This window comes from Diadema antillarum, unplaced genomic scaffold (assembly GCF_040938485.1).
Source record: "Diadema antillarum isolate AM-2024a unplaced genomic scaffold, OU_Dant_1.0 seq00001477_RagTag, whole genome shotgun sequence".
NCBI lineage: Eukaryota > Metazoa > Echinodermata > Echinoidea > Diadematoida > Diadematidae > Diadema > Diadema antillarum.
In genome coordinates, this window is record NW_027272216.1 from 183,740 (window position 1) to 202,150 (window position 18,411).

The 18,411-nt window shown below is 36.8% G+C and overlaps 1 protein-coding gene across 1 annotated transcript; it reads right to left on the reverse strand.

Annotated features, from left to right (window-relative positions):
* Positions 1 to 2,913: 2,913 nt before the first annotated feature.
* LOC139709883 (bifunctional epoxide hydrolase 2-like) lies at positions 2,914 to 14,613 on the reverse strand. The gene is made up of 11 exons (XM_071621837.1): positions 14,471 to 14,613; positions 13,815 to 13,841; positions 13,300 to 13,385; positions 12,671 to 12,785; positions 12,173 to 12,244; positions 10,576 to 10,618; positions 8,857 to 8,959; positions 7,816 to 7,885; positions 6,928 to 7,008; positions 4,894 to 4,952; positions 2,914 to 3,766 (listed from the first exon to the last, which is right to left on the reverse strand). Exons 1-11 carry the CDS (start codon positions 14,477 to 14,479, stop codon positions 3,679 to 3,681), a joined length of 753 nt encoding a protein of 250 aa, XP_071477938.1. The 5' UTR covers positions 14,480 to 14,613; the 3' UTR covers positions 2,914 to 3,678.
* Positions 14,614 to 18,411: the final 3,798 nt, after the last annotated feature.

The window sequence follows — 18,411 nt, forward strand, 5'->3', positions numbered from 1 at the left end:
AGACCTTAGTGTACCTTTAAAATCATGACCCTGTATTATTTGCTGCATGCTCATCAATGCAGGTTGGTAATGTTTCGTGTTAAATGGTTTTGAAAATTGTATTCAGTTGGTCACAGTACCGCAACTAGTATTATTGTTGATACATCCCATGTCTATTGTTTGTGTACCATGTTGTGTAATTTCTTGTAATGGCAATTGTATTTATCAGAATTTGTATCATTATTTCCTAATTAACGATCATGTAAGCTGCATTTAATCTGTGTATGGTTTGTATTTATGGACCTTAAATAACGACAATAATGAAGAAAGCGTCTTATATTAAACATGATTATTAGAAGATTTCTTTTAGAGATGCAAAAGATCACAATCTTTTTAAAGACAAGTACATAGTTCCCCAGTGGCAGACTACCACAATGTTTTGAACCGTTTCAAGCTAACTGTGGCAACAGACAAGTTTAGATTCAGCAGATGTATAGTACAATCACCAGGTGATATCGGTGATGGAAATTTTACCATTTTGTCCTTGGTTACTTATTCGTTTTATGACTGGAAGATAACACAATTCCTTGGAAATAAACTGATCTTCAAAATAAATTTTCATTTGCCATTTCTAAAGCCTTATCCTGAAATCAGCACTATTCTTTTGACAAAATGTCATCTGCACATGCATTTAAAGAGGGCATGGGCCTGCTAAGAAGACTAACTTTTTTTTTTTTTTTTTTTAAACTGAAGATGAAACTATAACAACGCTATCCTGAAAATCTAAGCAATTGTTAATGATTATGTGTAGCTAAGCTCATGAATAATGGCTGTAGGAAGTTCAGTACTGGTTACATTACAAAATTTTTGAGTTCATGAAGTAATTACATTATTTACTTGCGGCAAAAGTCTCTAGCTATGTTACATCAACACAATGTATGGCTTGGTTTCTCTTATTTTATTCCCTACAAGTAGCTCTTTCTATCCAAGATATGTTTTTCTTAATGATGAAATAATGTTCAGGATTTTATCACATTTTTTGTTATATTGTTCATTGTATGTGGCATTTGACATTGTTTGACCCCAGTAGAACAGCTAAATAGATATATATTTTTATCAGGTGTATGTGAATATAGATTATACATGTATATGTGTTTTAGCATGAGGTTGGAGAGGAATGAAATGAATATGAAATTTTTATAGAATCTGGCATTTTTTCTTTAATCCAGAGTTGGTTTGATGCAAAATAAATTGGATATAATTCAACTATAGAAATTTGTCACTGTTCTCTCTGTTTGTAGCTGTGATGTGAAATACAATATTGTAAGCAAAAAAAAAAAGTAAAAAGTTTATTATCCAAGTGGCACACACACATACCCACACACTGGTAAGGACATATTTGTATTTAATGTAGAATGCTTGATTCCATTTTGATTTCATCTTAAGAATGTGATTGCAATGAATTGTCACCCTTTCATCAATCCCAAAGTTTATTGAAATATATATATATATATATATATATTTTCATATAAAATATAATTGGTATACAAATTGTATTTGATATTCTACAGCAGATATTACACAGTACATCTGCTAGAGATCATTTGACACTCAATTGTAAATATTTCAGATAGCAATGCATCAAGCCCTGGAACTTTCCACTCGGTGCTTACTGCAACATAAATGGAGGGCTACGATGGATGTCTAAAGTGCTACAGTGACCAAGAAACAAGTACAAAATAATTCCTTACTTATTTCAGTGATTTCAGAATATATTTATGTGAGTTATTTCAGCAAATACATATTTCACTTATTTCAAAGGCCACTGTAAATTCCCCTTTCTGGATAATATTCATCACAAGTGAACTGGAAGATGGGATATATTGTTACAGAACAAGATAACAATTCATGACAAAATTGCCCTTTGGCATTTGGCAATAAAACAGTTTTCTTTGAGAGAAAATGATATAATGTTCTTCCTTTCATATTATAAACCTTTTTAGTAAACCACCAGTGAGCAGAATTGATGTAAGAAAATCACCTCATGTCACAATCACCATTCTTCCTGTAAAATCATGCACACCTTAGAACTACAATACATAAACATTCAAACAAGTAAATAACGGCAAAAGACCATCTGTTGCAGGTTTGTGAAACACTTACAAGCTATGATGGAATGCTTCCACTTACAAACTGTGCATCTACGGCTTGAATGTTACTGGGTATTACAAACTAGAGGAAATGTTGCAATATGTGTAGCATTTGAGAAAATTACAGCAAGACAAGAACTTGTCATTCCAACAATTAAATCCTTGATGCATTCTTGTGTAGAATCCTAGGATCAATATATGCATCACTTGGTTATTTGGCATACATTGTCATTCAACATTTTTTATTTACTGGAAGTTCAGTTTTGATTACTGTCTGTCAGTACTGACCAAGCAGAAGCAAGCTGAGAAGTTCATGAAAGCGAAATCCATTTGTTGTTGCTTTTTTTTTCCATGTTTCTGCATTTTCAAGTATGGTATACTAGTTGCATGAATAATGATATAAAAAAAAAAAAAAGAACTTTAATGGTTTAGGTACCAACAGCGACTTTTGCTATATCAGCAATACTATAAACTATTTCTCATATGCATGCAGCATGTATGCATAACTGGGCCCTGTTCTATGAAGAGTTATAATTGATTGTATAGTTGATTTCTATCATAAGTCTATGGCAGCCTGTGTGTTAAGGAAATTTACTCCATTTTATCTTTTGATAAAACGGGGCCCTGGAATGCTTCCTACAAAGGGAGTTACAACCATTGTAAGAGCACTTTAGGTGTGGGCTTGCTTCCAGTGATCAGGGTGATGGGGGAAAAAAATATGCATAAGGCATATTCAGTACAACAGTATGGTGTATACCAGAAGTAACAAGTACAATTTGTACCGGCAATACTCTCACTTTTATTTCAACCATCAAAATTATGTCACTTTATCTCTGAGATTCAATGTATGTGTTGTCACTTCCATATCATGTTCATTGTCGTCTGCAATCCATTCAGACATTCAAGTGTTGCCAATTTACAAGAATGCAACAAATATACATCTATATTGGTCCTTATTCTTCCTTGAAAATGTTAAAACATGTCAATATATGGGCTTACAAACTTGAGTGTTGTTGCAACTGTAACAAATTTCTGTGAATCAACTCACACATTCACTTGGACACATCATACTCTCCTTGGCAATGTCATTTGCTTGACACTCTATCATTTTGTAATCAAATTAGACAAAGATATACCTGTGATTCTAACTGAGTTGGAATGTGAAAGAGAAAAACAGTGACAAAAAAAAATTGACTTCCTCTGTCTCGAAGAAGACACCAGTGGAATAAATCTGAATCTCAGTCAAGAGTTTAGAGTTTCTTTCCAGGAAACAGGAAATGATCGAACACTGTCAGAGTCATAAGACTGTAAGGATGTCTATTCTAAGACCTTACAGGATGTCATGATCAACAGCTATACCAAGAGTTAGATATTGAGAACATTATCTTCACTGCTGATATAATTTCACTCGAATCCATTCTTGTCCGTTGCTAACAACTGACTACCTTTCATTAACAAAAATCCTGTGACTTTGAAGCTGGTTCCTCTGTACAGTGACTTCAGATGAGTCATCCACCGTCCTCTACAGCTTCAAATACATGTCTACTACTTATGGGTTGGTAACGATGATTGGTCGAGTGGCGTCACCATGCACTTTGAGCAGCCAATCAACTAGGATCTTGTTCAGCTCTTTTGGCCTGTGAAATAACAGATGGATGTATTGAATGAGCAAGAATGAAAGAGCGAGGCTGACATTTCACCTAAAAATGTTGCTAAAATTCATCTTCCTCCTCAACATGAATCTCTACAGTATCAGCTCTCTCCAATGAGGCCACTAGGGTGTCTTTTTTTTATTATTATCATACTCTTTATTCGCTTCTTACAAAGCACATATATACAATGAGATATTCCTAAAAACATGCAGATACAATGTATATACATGGATACAGAAATGAAGTATTAAACACACACACAAAAAAAAAATAACAGACACACAAATAAATTCAAAAATGCCTTCAGGGAGATCCAACAGACATCCACATATTTTCTGTTATTAATACATTTGATATTCAGTGTTTAAAATTTTTTAATCAAGAAATTATTTTTTCGAATCAGAAAAAAAAAAATCTAATCTAAATCTGATAAGATGCATCTCTATTCCCTGAATTGAAAATAAACAAGGTTGTCACTGGAAAAATGATGTATACACCTTAATTCAAGGAACTGTTCCACAATATTTCCAGTGTGAGAAGCTATGAAGAAAATGGGTTCAAACTAAATGCTCCACATGTTGGGTAAAATTGATTTTCCATACTCAGTATTTGCCACTGGCAGTGATTAACCATTTAGCAAAAATCTATAAGCATGCTGACATTTGCTTATACATCTTTTGATAACGACTACAAATTTCTCAGACTTTTTTTTGTTTTTTTGAATTGTTACAAAGGAATACTGTAAGCACTAATTTTTGCCATTGAATCTTGAGATGTTGGGATGAAAAACAAACAAACAAACAACCCCACACAGGGTAATATACTGAACTTAACTTAATAAATTTGGATCCGTGTCAAAAGATAAAAAGATACAGCTGTAGTTCTTTTCTTCCTGATAAAACTTTGTTTTGTTTTGTTTTGTTTTTTCTTTTCTTGTCTTTCCTTTTGCTCATCAGTTTGTTATATATGCCTGTTAAAGAAAATTATATATTTCTCTGTTCCTGACAGAAATGAAATAAATTCATTTCACAGAAAAAAACAAACAAACCTCATTCCATGAATAGTTCACTTGAACATGGTCAGTGTTCTTGGGCTCAACTTGGTTTACTTACTTCTCCAGAGTCGCCCAATGTCCACTATCTTCAATGTGGCCTCTAGAGAGATTTACCACCTGGTAGAGAAAAGCAAAAAGTAAAGGTTTTGTGTTTTCTGGAGATACCAGATCACTTTCAACTTTTCATCCATTAGAAAAGACAATAAAAAACTGAAGAGGAACTTGAGATATGGACAATGATTGGATTAGGTGAGAAAGTCTAGGTATCAAAGACGCTTGTTTTAATTTGATATTACTGTTATAGTGGTGCTCAAGCAATTTCTCAAGAGTGTACCAATTAGTTTCATTACATGCATATAGACTTGATAAACATACTGTACATCATTATTCAGGCAGGAAGGAGGTAAAAGTTTCAATCAAAAGGGGGAAAATGCAGTGCACAGATATTCAGAAATGTAACCCAAAGCTATATACCACCCACTGTTCTAATCATAACCAAGCAAATATTGAGTTGATACATGCACACCTTGCTTGGAACAATGATAATACTCTATATTAAATGGGTTAGTGAAATACCGGTTAGTGATTGGCTAAACACAGTCACGTGATTGAGGCACATTGGTTATGTTCGCCCATCGGCAGAACATTTTTGTAATGTCCCATGGGAAAACATTTTCACGTAACAAATGACAAACGATACCAAACTATTGAATGATCATATTTTTCACGCAATCGATAGGATAAATTTGCCTATTCCATACAATGTATTTGACTAAACCATATAATATAACAGATAATGACTTTTTTTTTTCAATTCAATTCAATTTATTTGTTCAATTCCACCAAGAAAACAAATTACAGAAATTGTAATACCTCGGTATTGGGTGAAGACAAGAAATCAATGATTACACAAACATGACAGATAGCTAAAAAGAGTTAACATATACTAGTACATGAGGTGGAAAAGATAGGAGTCCTGCTGAGAAGCAAAGCTTGTAAATTGCAGAAACTCCTATTTCCAGATACAAAACAAAAAACAAAAAAAAAAAACCACCAGGTACACAAGACTGGAAAATTCAGCCTGAAAACTATGTACAATATATACATACAATATGCGAAAATGAAATGATAATTGGGGGGGGGGGGGGGGGGGGTTACCAAATGTTCCACCCTCAGGATTTGAAATGCTATTTCGGGAGGCTATAAGTCCCTCGACTTCGTCTCAGGACTTATAACCTCCCTCAATAGCATTTCAAACCCTTCGGGTGGAACATTCGGTATGTTCCATCCCCCGCCAGTCATCATCTATATAATGTTCTTCCCATGCCTACTTCCCTCTGAAATAAAATATCAATACTTGATATGTGTCATGTTCATGGACAGAGAGATCAAATTCAGATTTCAATCATCTATTGTAAATTGCATCTCATTTAGCATTCAAACATGATACATAATGTTTCAAAATACCCTATTTAAATTAATCAGCACCACAGGTAACTAATCATGCTTTACATCACTATCTACAGTGAAGTAATCAACATTGTGTGTCCATGGATTATATATACTAGTAGGATGTACTTCAAGGAGAGTGAAACTGAAATATATTTGTGAATTTAGGGAATGCAGCAACATTAGCACACCACATCAGCAAAGTCTGAGGAAAATTAGATGCTCTGTTGAAAAGTTGTGATGTCTAGCTAGAGCACTTTCACTTCTCAGGCATAATGGAAGGGCTCTTGACTTTAACCTCTGTCAATAAGCAGGGGGGTAGTCTTATCCCCCTCCGATGGCGGATCCAAAACTTGAAAATGCATAACTTTTCAACAAATTGTCCAATTTTCCTCAAACTTCACGGATGTGATCTGATATTGCTGCATTCCTGAAATCCACTTTAAGTTAACAAACGCTGGAGTAAACTCCCATGGGACTGGACAAAATAATCTCTAATGGACTAGGCAATGATGATAAAGTACCTTCCCAAAGGGCCCATCTACTGCTGTCAGGAGATTCAAATCAAACTGTGACTCCTATTTTACCTTAAAGTTGGTAATGTCTGACCAAAGAAAAAAAAAGAAGAATGTGAACAACATACCCAAGGTTCCATTGCTTTACTCATTTCTGGTGAAAGAACAGGGTCTAATCCACAAGTCACCATCAGGGCTGGCATGTAGAGCTACAAATAGGGACAAGCAATACAGATGTTGGTAAAGAGTTTCAAATGTACACTTATCCGTGCATGACTCTTGGATGATGCAACTTTTAACTCTGATCAATTACGCACTATGCATGAAATCCTAAGACTGATAAATCAATTTTGAGGAGTGTGGCATAATTTGCTTTCAATCTAATGTGACTCATTTGAATTTGTTTGTCCCATGCATCTGCCTTTTGTATGCATACCATGCAACAGAAAAAACAACCATAAACAACAACAAAAAACAAACACTTAATATTCAGTGTGTATCTTACTTGTATTTATGCTGACAATCTCATTTGCCAAAATCAAAGAGGTAAGAGTCAGCTCTTGTGTCAACAGCTCGTATCTCAAACTCTATAATTTGCTGTGAAAGGAGTACTTGTAAGTTTTATACCATGGGGCCTGAATCTAGTGTATTCAAGTAACTTGTGCTTCAACATTCATTTTCCTCCAGCATGGAAGCCATCAAAGAGCTAATGACAATTCTTTATTCTTGAACTAAACAAGTTTAGGGATTTCAGCATACACAGAATGACAAAGGAGATGCTAAATTGGACTTTAAAAACACAAACCAAACTAAAACATGTTTCATTGTATCACTGAATCAGATATAAATTCATATTGTCATATCAAAAACTACCAAGTCACTTCACTTCAGTACTTCAGCTGTCACAATTCAACCAAGACAGCTGGATACTACTACAAAGTATTATTCTTATATCCATACCTCATATTTCTTCCCCTCCATCAATGGTGATAATCAGCAAATCCAGAATGCCTTACCTTCCTGCCCATAGCTCTCTGGTTGAACTTCCAGTTCTCCTCAATGTTGCGATACCAGTTTAGCATCCCCCTGGCATATGAAATGAATAGTTTAGCATTCTGCATCTCTGTCTAGCTTTGATCATATTATAATCTAATCAGGTGAATTTCTTAAAGAGAAGAAAAGTAGAGCATGGGACCATTGCAAGAAGAGCAATCTCCTCAAGCTGCGAATTGTTTGACTTTTTCTAGAAGAAACAGAACAAATATGCTTAATACTAACTACACTAAAATCATAGCACAACAATTGTAGCAACATAGTAATATAAATGTTTTGATCAACATTCACATACCCTTTATATTCCATCATGTCATTGCTCTATTGGAAGTCAAGGCATGAATTAATGTCACAACAGTTTATACTTATGTGTCATTTTACGTTTTAACAATTGACTAATGATAGATATCAATTTCCATTCTGTATTTCTTACAAATATAAACATAATACAACATGATAAACAGTTATCATTTGTCTCATATTGTCAACATATTCACTTATCTGTTTGCCCTTACATTAAGGAACTGCAAAGTTCTCCTTGGGGTACAATTTTCACTCATTAAAATAAATCCTTGCCACTCACCTTTTAACAATGTCAATTTATGTGCTTGCACTAAAACACATGCCCGTCTTTGTTACTTTAAAGAGTGCATTCTCTTTCCATACTTTCACCCCATTCATTGTCAAACCCCAAAATACGTTATGCATTACTTATTGCATTTGGTACTGATCAGGCTAAAATCAATATAGGGCCAACTGATGAAATTTGGGCACCACAGATGGTTTTTGCATCCTTACTACAAATGGAGGGTGGCTCAGGGTCATCTTCCATTGTATGAAGATTTTGGCGGCAAATAAATTGATGAGTTTTAAAGAGCCACACACACAATAAAAATTGTAATAATATGTGACTTTTGGAGACAAGAGGAAAATCGATCAAGTTAAGAGCCAGAGTCTAGGGCTGGGAGGAAATCTTATGAAACAATCTCATTGTGAAAACATACCTCACTCCACTAGTCTTCATCTGCTTGACATAGTAGTCCATATCCTCCTCAGTGAGAATACTGCTGGGTGTGATATCATCCCTCACACCAACAAACAATCCTCCTAAAATGGAAAGAAAGTGACATTTTGACATCCAGAGTCAGTTCTGGTTTCAATATTTTGATAAAATGCCTGGTCTGCTTAGAAACTTGCCTCTGTCATTATATCATCATATACTTACAGCTCTCATGAGCCTTTTCCAGTTTATTCATCCACAGAGGGGAAGAGGTGAATTCACTGCTTAACGGCATCTCTCATACCTGTTTACAGTATAATTCGCAAAGTTTTGCAGGCATCATGGCTATGGTGATCATAAATTCATGTGAAAGTGACATTAATCATACTTGGCTGATGTATGTGAACTGCACTATCCATCACAATACACATGTATACAGTACGGATGCCGATACATCAAGGTCAGAATTCTGGGTAATGAAAATATTTTACAAACGAGATCATGCAATCTCAGCTCTGATAACAATGAAAGGACAGAGTATTAATTTCTTGGAAAAAATTAAAATTGTTGTGGGAAGATTGGCAAAGAAATGACTAAACAACATGGATGCTGATATGAGCTCAATTATGCTTTTTAAGCATATTGTATGCCAAGATCTGCATTTTCATTATAACTACATCAAGTAACAATTTTTATATACCCAAGATTTTAAGATAATTAAACAGATCACAAGACAATAAAAGCAAATATTGAGAATACAAATACAAACATCAAATAAAATGGTTAATATTTTACTTTTCATGATCTAGAAATCTAAACCACTGAACATAGCATTCATCTATATAAACTTTGGACTTTCAAATCATATAGCAATGGGGATATACTGTGTATACTTTCTAATACATGTGGTGTGCATGTTGATATGAAAGTGACATCAAAGGTGACAAGTGTCAGTCTTCACAGTACTCTCATGACAAGTGAAACAATGCAGCGGAAAGATAAGCGCAATATGTGACCGTGCACCTCAAAACGAACATAAAGTCGCACACACTGATTTTGCGTGAGGACTGAAAATAAGTGAAATGGGTCAACCTAGCCGAACTTGCCTTTTTCATATTTTCTGAAAGAGCGGGTCTTCTTTTACATTATGCTAAAATTTGGTATCATAAAACGGGCAGGAAAGTGTGTTTTTTTAGCAGTTTATCTCGAACATTTTTGGTAGAATAGTGTGATTAGGTGTGTCTTTAGAATCCCTTTTTCATTTCTGAAAAACCTTGTCCACACTCTTCACTTTCAACTCTAATAACTTTTGAAAGGATATTGCTATTGCTTTGAAAGTTGGCATTAATTATAGACAGAATGTGTTAATGAGGCATGCTTAATTTCAGTTTAATCTAATAATCCCTTCATTGTTGTTACTCTGGTGGTTTACTTCCTGTTTTTTTGCCCCATTCATCGCACAGTCAGCATGGTTTGGTAAAGATTAAGCGCTTGAATAGACACTGTACTTCAGAGCCTCTTTTCTCAGTTCACACTTTTCCTGAGTTTGTGCTTTCTTTCCAATATTTAGATAGGTTAGGAGAGTCCATTATAGAAGAGTTATACATCATTCTAAAGCTTAAAGTCTGCTCTTTTAGAATATGGTCTTAACTTAAAATTCATGTCTGGCGACTTTTTGTTTGTTTTGAGGTGCAGGGTCACATATACAACGAAACCTGCATACCTCTCTTTCTAACGTCCACCAGTGTGAAACCAGTATCACCAAGCTGTGGAAAACATAACAGGGATGGTTTGTAATACAAAGTACAGCATTGGAGGACTATAAATAGAATTTTAGGAATCACACAAAGGGTGAACATCATGCAGATATAGATGCCAACGATCTAACAGTGCTTCAAGTTGGGGACATGGATTACTAGCCATGCAAGTGTTTCAAGACTCTATGGAGTGTAGCCTGTCATGCAAAATGCAATACAACTACTCTGCCACATTTCTGTATCATTTTACAGAACAAGAAGCATGTACGTATATGTAGCTCTTTCTTCTCTTCAGTACTTTTCATGCCGGTTTTATCTTTCTGAAAAGTTCAACTGTGCTACATAAAAGCAAATCTGCTATCATAATTCAGGTTCTATTACAAGGGACATTAAAATGAAATCATCACAATCACAAAAAGAAAAAAAATAATCACATGAGAACAAACTGAATTTGCCATCATTTACAAGAAAAAACTAGATATATCGCTATGGCGACTGATATGCCTCCGCCATAATGCATGGTTCTCCTAATAGGTCTATAGTACAATGTCTTGACAATGTGTGTTGACAGTTTCAAACAATTGGCAAAATATTAAAATGACAGGTTTGACACAAATGTGCTGAATGTTCACTTTCCTAGAACTAGGTTCAATTGGATGAATGATTAAAATGTCAGAGTGCAGGTATTTGGGGAACTGATAATTTTTACTTGACTTTTGACCCTTTTATAAGTTTATGCATTGAGTAATTTTTCGAAGTATTGAGAAAAAGTATAATTTCAGTATCAAATGGGAAAATAGCATTATCTAAACCTGGCCTTTGACCTTTGACCTCACAGTTCCAAAGAGAATCACTGTTAGGTTGAACATGCATAAATATGTAAGTTTCATGATGATACCTTGAGTTACTTTTGAGATATGGAGGAAAAAGTGCAATTCAGCACTTTCACTTGACCTTTGACATTTTGACCTTTGACCTTTTGGCAAGAAACTTCCCACAGAATATATATTGGGTAATACATGTATACATCAAGTTTTAAAAAAAAAACAACCTTCATTCATTGCATAAATATAAGGAAAGTAGTGATATTTTGAGGAGTTGACCTTGACCTTTGACCCCCTGACCTTTGACCCATGACCCCCAACTTTCCTAGATAATCACTGCCCATCGGTACAAGCATATATACTAAGTTCCATGAAGATACCTTGAACCATTTGCGAGATATGGAGAAAAACATGAAATTTCAATTTTTTTTCTCACAAAATAATCTGTGACCTTTGACCTTTGACCCTGTGACTCTAAAATCCACACAAAGTATTATCCCCCAAGGATATACCCTCATACCAAGTTTGATGTAAAACCACCACACGGTTCTTGAGTTATCGACAAAAACAAAACGGGACGGACGGACGTACGGACGGACGTACAGACAGACGTACGTACGGACGTACGTACGGACGTACGTACGGACGGACGGACGACCCGAAAACATAATGCCTCCGGCCACTTCGTTGCGGAGGCATAAAAAAGAATCACTAAATACATCTGTGCACTAATTCTCACCTCATGAGCACGGCGGAAGAACGTTTTGACCATTTTCTCAAGGTTTGCCTCCAACTCTGCCTCTGCTACTCCCTGTCACAAATGAGATAAGCAGCATTCGATCACCATTCAAATATTACGTAGAATCTAAGATCCACATTTAAAGTCATGAAAACTTGTATCGGCAAAAACAGGGCTTGATTTCAGTCAAAGATATAGAGTGTGACTTCGGGGACTGGTGAATGGGACCATCCACAAAGTAATACAACACACACTGATTTCACATTAGATACAAAAATACACATTAACCCATTGAGGACGAGTCCCGAGTATACTCGGGCAGGTGTCTATGGGAAATGCGTGCTGTAGCAAAATCGACCCGTCCTCAATGGGTTAATGGCTTTATATAACATATTGCTCTATGTTTACACTAATGGTAATAAAAGCTGTTTATTGTAGTGTTTTTAGGCCTACACCAGGAATCTAATTAAATATTTCCCAACTTTATCGGGAACTTACAGGTTCTTGGTAGTAGAGCTGATAGTCAAAGACACCTGGATCCTCCTTCATTTTATCCAGTGGATTGACTTTATCATCAGGCGGTATCATCGGGGTACAGATCCCAGCTACATGGCTGCAAGTGAATGAGAAGTTACAATGACGCTGATAAGACTTTATACATATTTATTTCTTAGGCACTTTCTACTACATCATGAAGCTTACAACATATTACCTACCGTACTTGTCATTACAATCCAACCAGCACCTACAGAACACTTAGTCTGCTCCCTGGGTAGAGCATTCCAAGCAGGCTGCCACCTATAGCACAGACTTCATATCTCATGGTCATTTACATTCTTAGCTCCATACAAGTAACGATCCATAAACTTGGGTATGACGGAGAATTGTGGACAAAGTGCTTTGCTGGAGGACACTAATATTGCGGTGGACTATTGAAAAGCCCCAGACCATCTCACTGGAGAAAGCATTGCACAATCCACTAGACTGCTATATGCCTCTATAACTGCAGGCACACATCAGTGGGTACACTTGCCTACTGACAAGAAGAACCATTTCAGATACATAAAGTCCCAACAAATCCCAAACAGAGACTAGCTGATCAACATTTTTTTCCTTCTTCACCTTACCTGACCCTGTCTGCATAGTGCATGGCAAAGGTCCACACCAGGGCCCCACCCCAGTCATGGCCGATGATTGTTGCTTGTGGTAGGCACTGCAACATGATAGCAGCAAAAGTTAGTCATTGATATCGAGTCATATCCACAGAGTAGATATGAAAGTTGACTCTGTACAATCATTTCATGACAAAATTACATATGACAGGAACGTGAAATTTGTTAGAAAATATAATTCACACTTTTGCAGAATGAAAAAAGGATAGAAATACAATAATGTCTACAATGACAAGTGTTGTTGACACTGAAAAAATGGAAAATTAATTTGTGCTGTGTGTGTTATCTATCTATTCATGAGAGGAAAGTTGAGGACTTTAGGTAAAATTGTTTCTTTTTTTTACAAATTTCTGTCAACAGATATTGGTGTCAATCACTGAAATAATAGCACAGCAGAATTTGTTAATCATGTTGCAATACCACAGCAGAGGAACATTTTAACTTTAACATTTTAAGTCATATTAACTCACCAAAGCATCCATGAACTCAGCCAAATCCTGAAACGAACAAGTGCCAGAGAGGTTCAGAACAATTCAACATAAAAAAGACTTCAAGTTGCATCTATCACTGAATTCACAAATTTCACTCGTATACTTATCACCAATTTGAAATACTCATAATGTAACACTTACATCTCTGATAAAGAAATATACAGTATATATAGTCTTTTTCATCAGTTAGAGAACATCAAAATTCTCTTCTGGGGGTTTATCTAAACTACTTGGGTAATATGGCGTCAAGCTCAGTATCATTCTTTATGGCGGCATGATAGCAGCAAGCTTTAAGCTGCTTCATTTACACTTCAGCAATTGAAGGGAACCTCAGTGACTGAATTGTTCCACTTTGTCACATCTCAATTTATTCTGCCGTTTTCTATGGAATATTTTTGTTGTTCTTGTTGTCGCTGTCTTGCATTACCAAAGAGCAATTGAGAATTACATCATGTAATGAAAGCAAACAAAGAGAACTTAAATAAGCACTTATTCACATAGATGTGTAGATCTGCAAGTCCTTGTGCTCTGACTAATATCATACATAACAGGACACTACAACTTTGTATTTTATTATCACTGGCAAATTAATGTTCTGTGGTGAATAAAAGCAATGAAATCAGAAGTAAACTAACCTTACACATTCTCTCCAAGCTGTATTCTTCGATCTCTGCAGAAACGAAATACAAACAGTACGGTAAGAAGAAGATCTCAGTAAAACACTGGTGTCTCAAATCTGTTTCCTATGCAAAGGGGTATGTGTGAAAGCATAAGTATATATGCAAATAATGTTCTATAATTTGTATATGCAAATATGGTTCTATAATTTGCATATGTAAATAGAGTTCTATAATTTGCATATGTGCCATATCAGTGGCTAGATCCTATCTAAATTCTCACCAGGAGAAAGGTGCCATGCTTTTTGTAAGTGTTCATAAACACAGACATATCAGCAAACACACAGACACCTACAATCTCAGTGGAGATGTTGCATACAAAGTAGTCTCAGAGACTGTATCATTAACCATAGAGTGTTTTCCACAAGAAAGGAGAAAAATGGAAGGGTAAAAATGATGAAGAAGAAAATGAGGAAAATAGGCAAGAGGATGAGATTAGGAGGAAGGAGAAAAAGCAGCTGGAAGAGAGGAGAGAGAACGAGATATAGGATGAAGAAGAAAAGGAAGAAGTAGAAGGAGAGAAAAAGCAGCAGGAAGAGAGGAGAGAGAACGAGATATAGGATGAAGAAGAAAAGGAAGAAGTAGAAGGAGAGAAAAAGCAGCTGGAAGAGAGGAGAGAGAACGAGATATAGGATGAAGAAGAAAAGGAAGAAGTAGAAGGAGAGAAAAAGCAGCTGGAAGAGAGGAGAGAGAACGAGATATAGGATGAAGAAGAAAAGGAAGAAGTAGAAGGAGAGAAAAAGCAGCTGGAAGAGAAGAGAGAGAACGAGATATAGGATGAAGAAGAAAAGGAAGGAGTAGAAGGAGAGAAAAAGCAGCTGGAAGAGAGGAGAGAGAACGAGACATAGGATGAAGAAGAAAAGGAAGAAGTAGAAGGAGAGAAAAAGCAGCTGGAAGAGAGGAGAGAGAACGAGATATAGGATGAAGAAGAAAAAGAAGGAGTAGAAGGAGAGAAAAAGCAGCTGGAAGAGAGGAGAGAGAACGAGATATAGGATGAAGAAGAAAAGGAAGGAGTAGAAGGAGAGAAAAAGCAGCTGGAAGAGAGGAGAGAGAACGAGATATAGGATGAAGAAGAAAAGGAAGAAGTAGAAGGAGAGAAAAAGCAGCAGGAAGAGAGGAGAGAGAACGAGATATAGGATGAAGAAGAAAAGGAAGAAGTAGAAGGAGAGAAAAAGTAGCTGGAAGAGAAGAGAGAGAACGAGATATAGGATGAAGAAGAAAAGGAAGGAGTAGAAGGAGAGAAAAAGCAGCTGGAAGAGAGGAGAGAGAACGAGACATAGGATGAAGAAGAAAAGGAAGGAGTAGAAGGAGAGAAAAAGCAGCTGGAAGAGAGGAGAGAGAACGAGATATAGGATGAAGAAGAAAAAGAAGGAGTAGAAGGAGAGAAAAAGCAGCTGGAAGAGAGGAGAGAGAACGAGATATAGGATGAAGAAGAAAAGGAAGGAGTAGAAGGAGAGAAAAAGCAGCTGGAAGAGAGGAGAGAGAACGAGATATAGGATGAAGAAGAAAAGGAAGGAGTAGAAGGAGAGAAAAAGCAGCTGGAAGAGAGGAGAGAGAACGAGATATAGGATGAAGTAGAAGGAGAGAAAAAGCAGCTGGAAGAGAGGAGAGAGAACGAGATATAGGATGAAGAAGAAAAGGAAGGAGTAGAAGGAGAGAAAAAGCAGCTGGAAGAGAGGAGAGAGAACGAGATATAGGATGAAGAAGAAAAGGAAGGAGTAGAAGGAGAGAAAAAGCAGCTGGAAGAGAGGAGAGAGAACGAGACATAGGATGAAGAAGAAAAGGAAGAAGTAGAAGGAGAGAAAAAGCAGCTGGAAGAGAGGAGAGAGAACGAGATATAGGATGAAGAAGAAAAAGAAGGAGTAGAAGGAGAGAAAAAGCAGCTGGAAGAGAGGAGAGAGAACGAGATATAGGATGAAGAAGAAAAGGAAGGAGTAGAAGGAGAGAAAAAGCAGCTGGAAGAGAGGAGAGAGAACGAGATATAGGATGAAGAAGAAAAGGAAGAAGTAGAAGGAGAGAAAAAGCAGCAGGAAGAGAGGAGAGAGAACGAGATATAGGATGAAGAAGAAAAGGAAGAAGTAGAAGGAGAGAAAAAGCAGCTGGAAGAGAAGAGAGAGAACGAGATATAGGATGAAGAAGAAAAGGAAGGAGTAGAAGGAGAGAAAAAGCAGCTGGAAGAGAGGAGAGAGAACGAGACATAGGATGAAGAAGAAAAGGAAGAAGTAGAAGGAGAGAAAAAGCAGCTGGAAGAGAGGAGAGAGAACGAGATATAGGATGAAGAAGAAAAGGAAGGAGTAGAAGGAGAGAAAAAGCAGCTGGAAGAGAGGAGAGAGAACGAGATATAGGATGAAGAAGAAAAGGAAGGAGTAGAAGGAGAGAAAAAGCAGCTGGAAGAGAGGAGAGAGAACGAGATATAGGATGAAGAAGAAAAGGAAGGAGTAGAAGGAGAGGCATGGAAGAGAGGAGAGAGAACGAGATATAGGATGAAGTAGAAGGAGAGAAAAAGCAGCTGGAAGAGAGGAGAGAGAACGAGATATAGGATGAAGAAGAAAAGGAAGGAGTAGAAGGAGAGAAAAAGCAGCTGGAAGAGAGGAGAGAGAACGAGATATAGGATGAAGAAGAAAAGGAAGAGTAGAAGGAGAGAAAAAGCAGCTGGAAGAGAGGAGAGAGAACGAGATATAGGATGAAGAAGAAAAGGAAGGAGTAGAAGGAGAGAGCAGCTGGAAGAGAAGAGAGAACGAGATATAGGATAGAAGGAGAGAAAAAGCAGCTGGAAGAGAGGAGAGAGAACGAGATATAGGATGAAGAAGAAAAGGAAGGAGTAGAAGGAGAGAAAAAGCAGCTGGAAGAGAGGAGAGAGAACGAGATATAGGATGAAGAAGAAAAGGAAGGAGTAGAAGGAGAGAAAAAGCAGCTGGAAGAGAGGAGAGAGAACGAGATATAGGATGAAGAAGAAAAGGAAGGAGTAGAAGGAGAGAAAAAGCAGCAGGAAGAGAGGAGAGAGAACGAGATATAGGATGAAGAAGAAAAGGAAGGAGTAGAAGGAGAGAAAAAGCAGCTGGAAGAGAGGAGAGAGAACGAGATATAGGATGAAGAAGAAAAGGAAGGAGTAGAAGGAGAGAAAAAGCAGCTGGAAGAGAGGAGAGAGAACGAGATATAGGATGAAGAAGAAAAGGAAGGAGTAGAAGGAGAGAAAAAGCAGCTGGAAGAGAGGAGAGAGAACGAGATATAGGATGAAGAAGAAAAGGAAGAAGTAGAAGGAGAGAAAAAGCAGCTGGAAGAGAGGAGAGAGAACGAGATATAGGATGAAGAAGAAAAGGAAGGAGTAGAAGGAGAGAAAAAGCAGCTGGAAGAGAGGAGAGAGAACGAGATATAGGATGAAGAAGAAAAGGAAGAAGTAGAAGGAGAGAAAAAGCAGCTGGAAGAGAGGAGAGAGAACGAGATATAGGATGAGAGAACGAGATATAGGATGAAGAAGTAGAAGAGTAGAAGAGAGAAAAAGCAGCTGGAAGAGAGGAGAGAGAACGAGATATAGGATGAAGAAGAAAAGGAAGGAGTAGAAGGAGAGAAAAAGCAGCTGGAAGAGAGGAGAGAGAACGAGATATAGGATGAAGAAGAAAAGGAAGGAGTAGAAGGAGAGAAAAAGCAGCAGGAAGAGAGGAGAGAGAACGAGATATAGGATGAAGAAGAAAAGGAAGGAGTAGAAGGAGAGAAAAAGCAGCTGGAAGAGAGGAGAGAGAACGAGATATAGGATGAAGAAGAAAAGGAAGGAGTAGAAGGAGAGAAAAAGCAGCTGGAAGAGAGGAGAGAGAACGAGATATAGGATGAAGAAGAAAAGGAAGGAGTAGAAGGAGAGAAAAAGCAGCTGGAAGAGAGGAGAGAGAACGAGATATAGGATG

Bases quoted from the DNA above. Each gene is read 5' to 3' on its own strand.
- LOC139709883 (XM_071621837.1), bottom strand. The intron at 13,386-13,814 runs GTGAGTTAATAT...ATCATGTTGCAG, and splicing joins CTGAGTTCATGGATGCTTTG to TGCCTACCACAAGCAACAAT. The intron at 7,009-7,815 runs GTAAGGCATTCT...CCCTATTTGTAG, and splicing joins AGAGAGCTATGGGCAGGAAG to CTCTACATGCCAGCCCTGAT.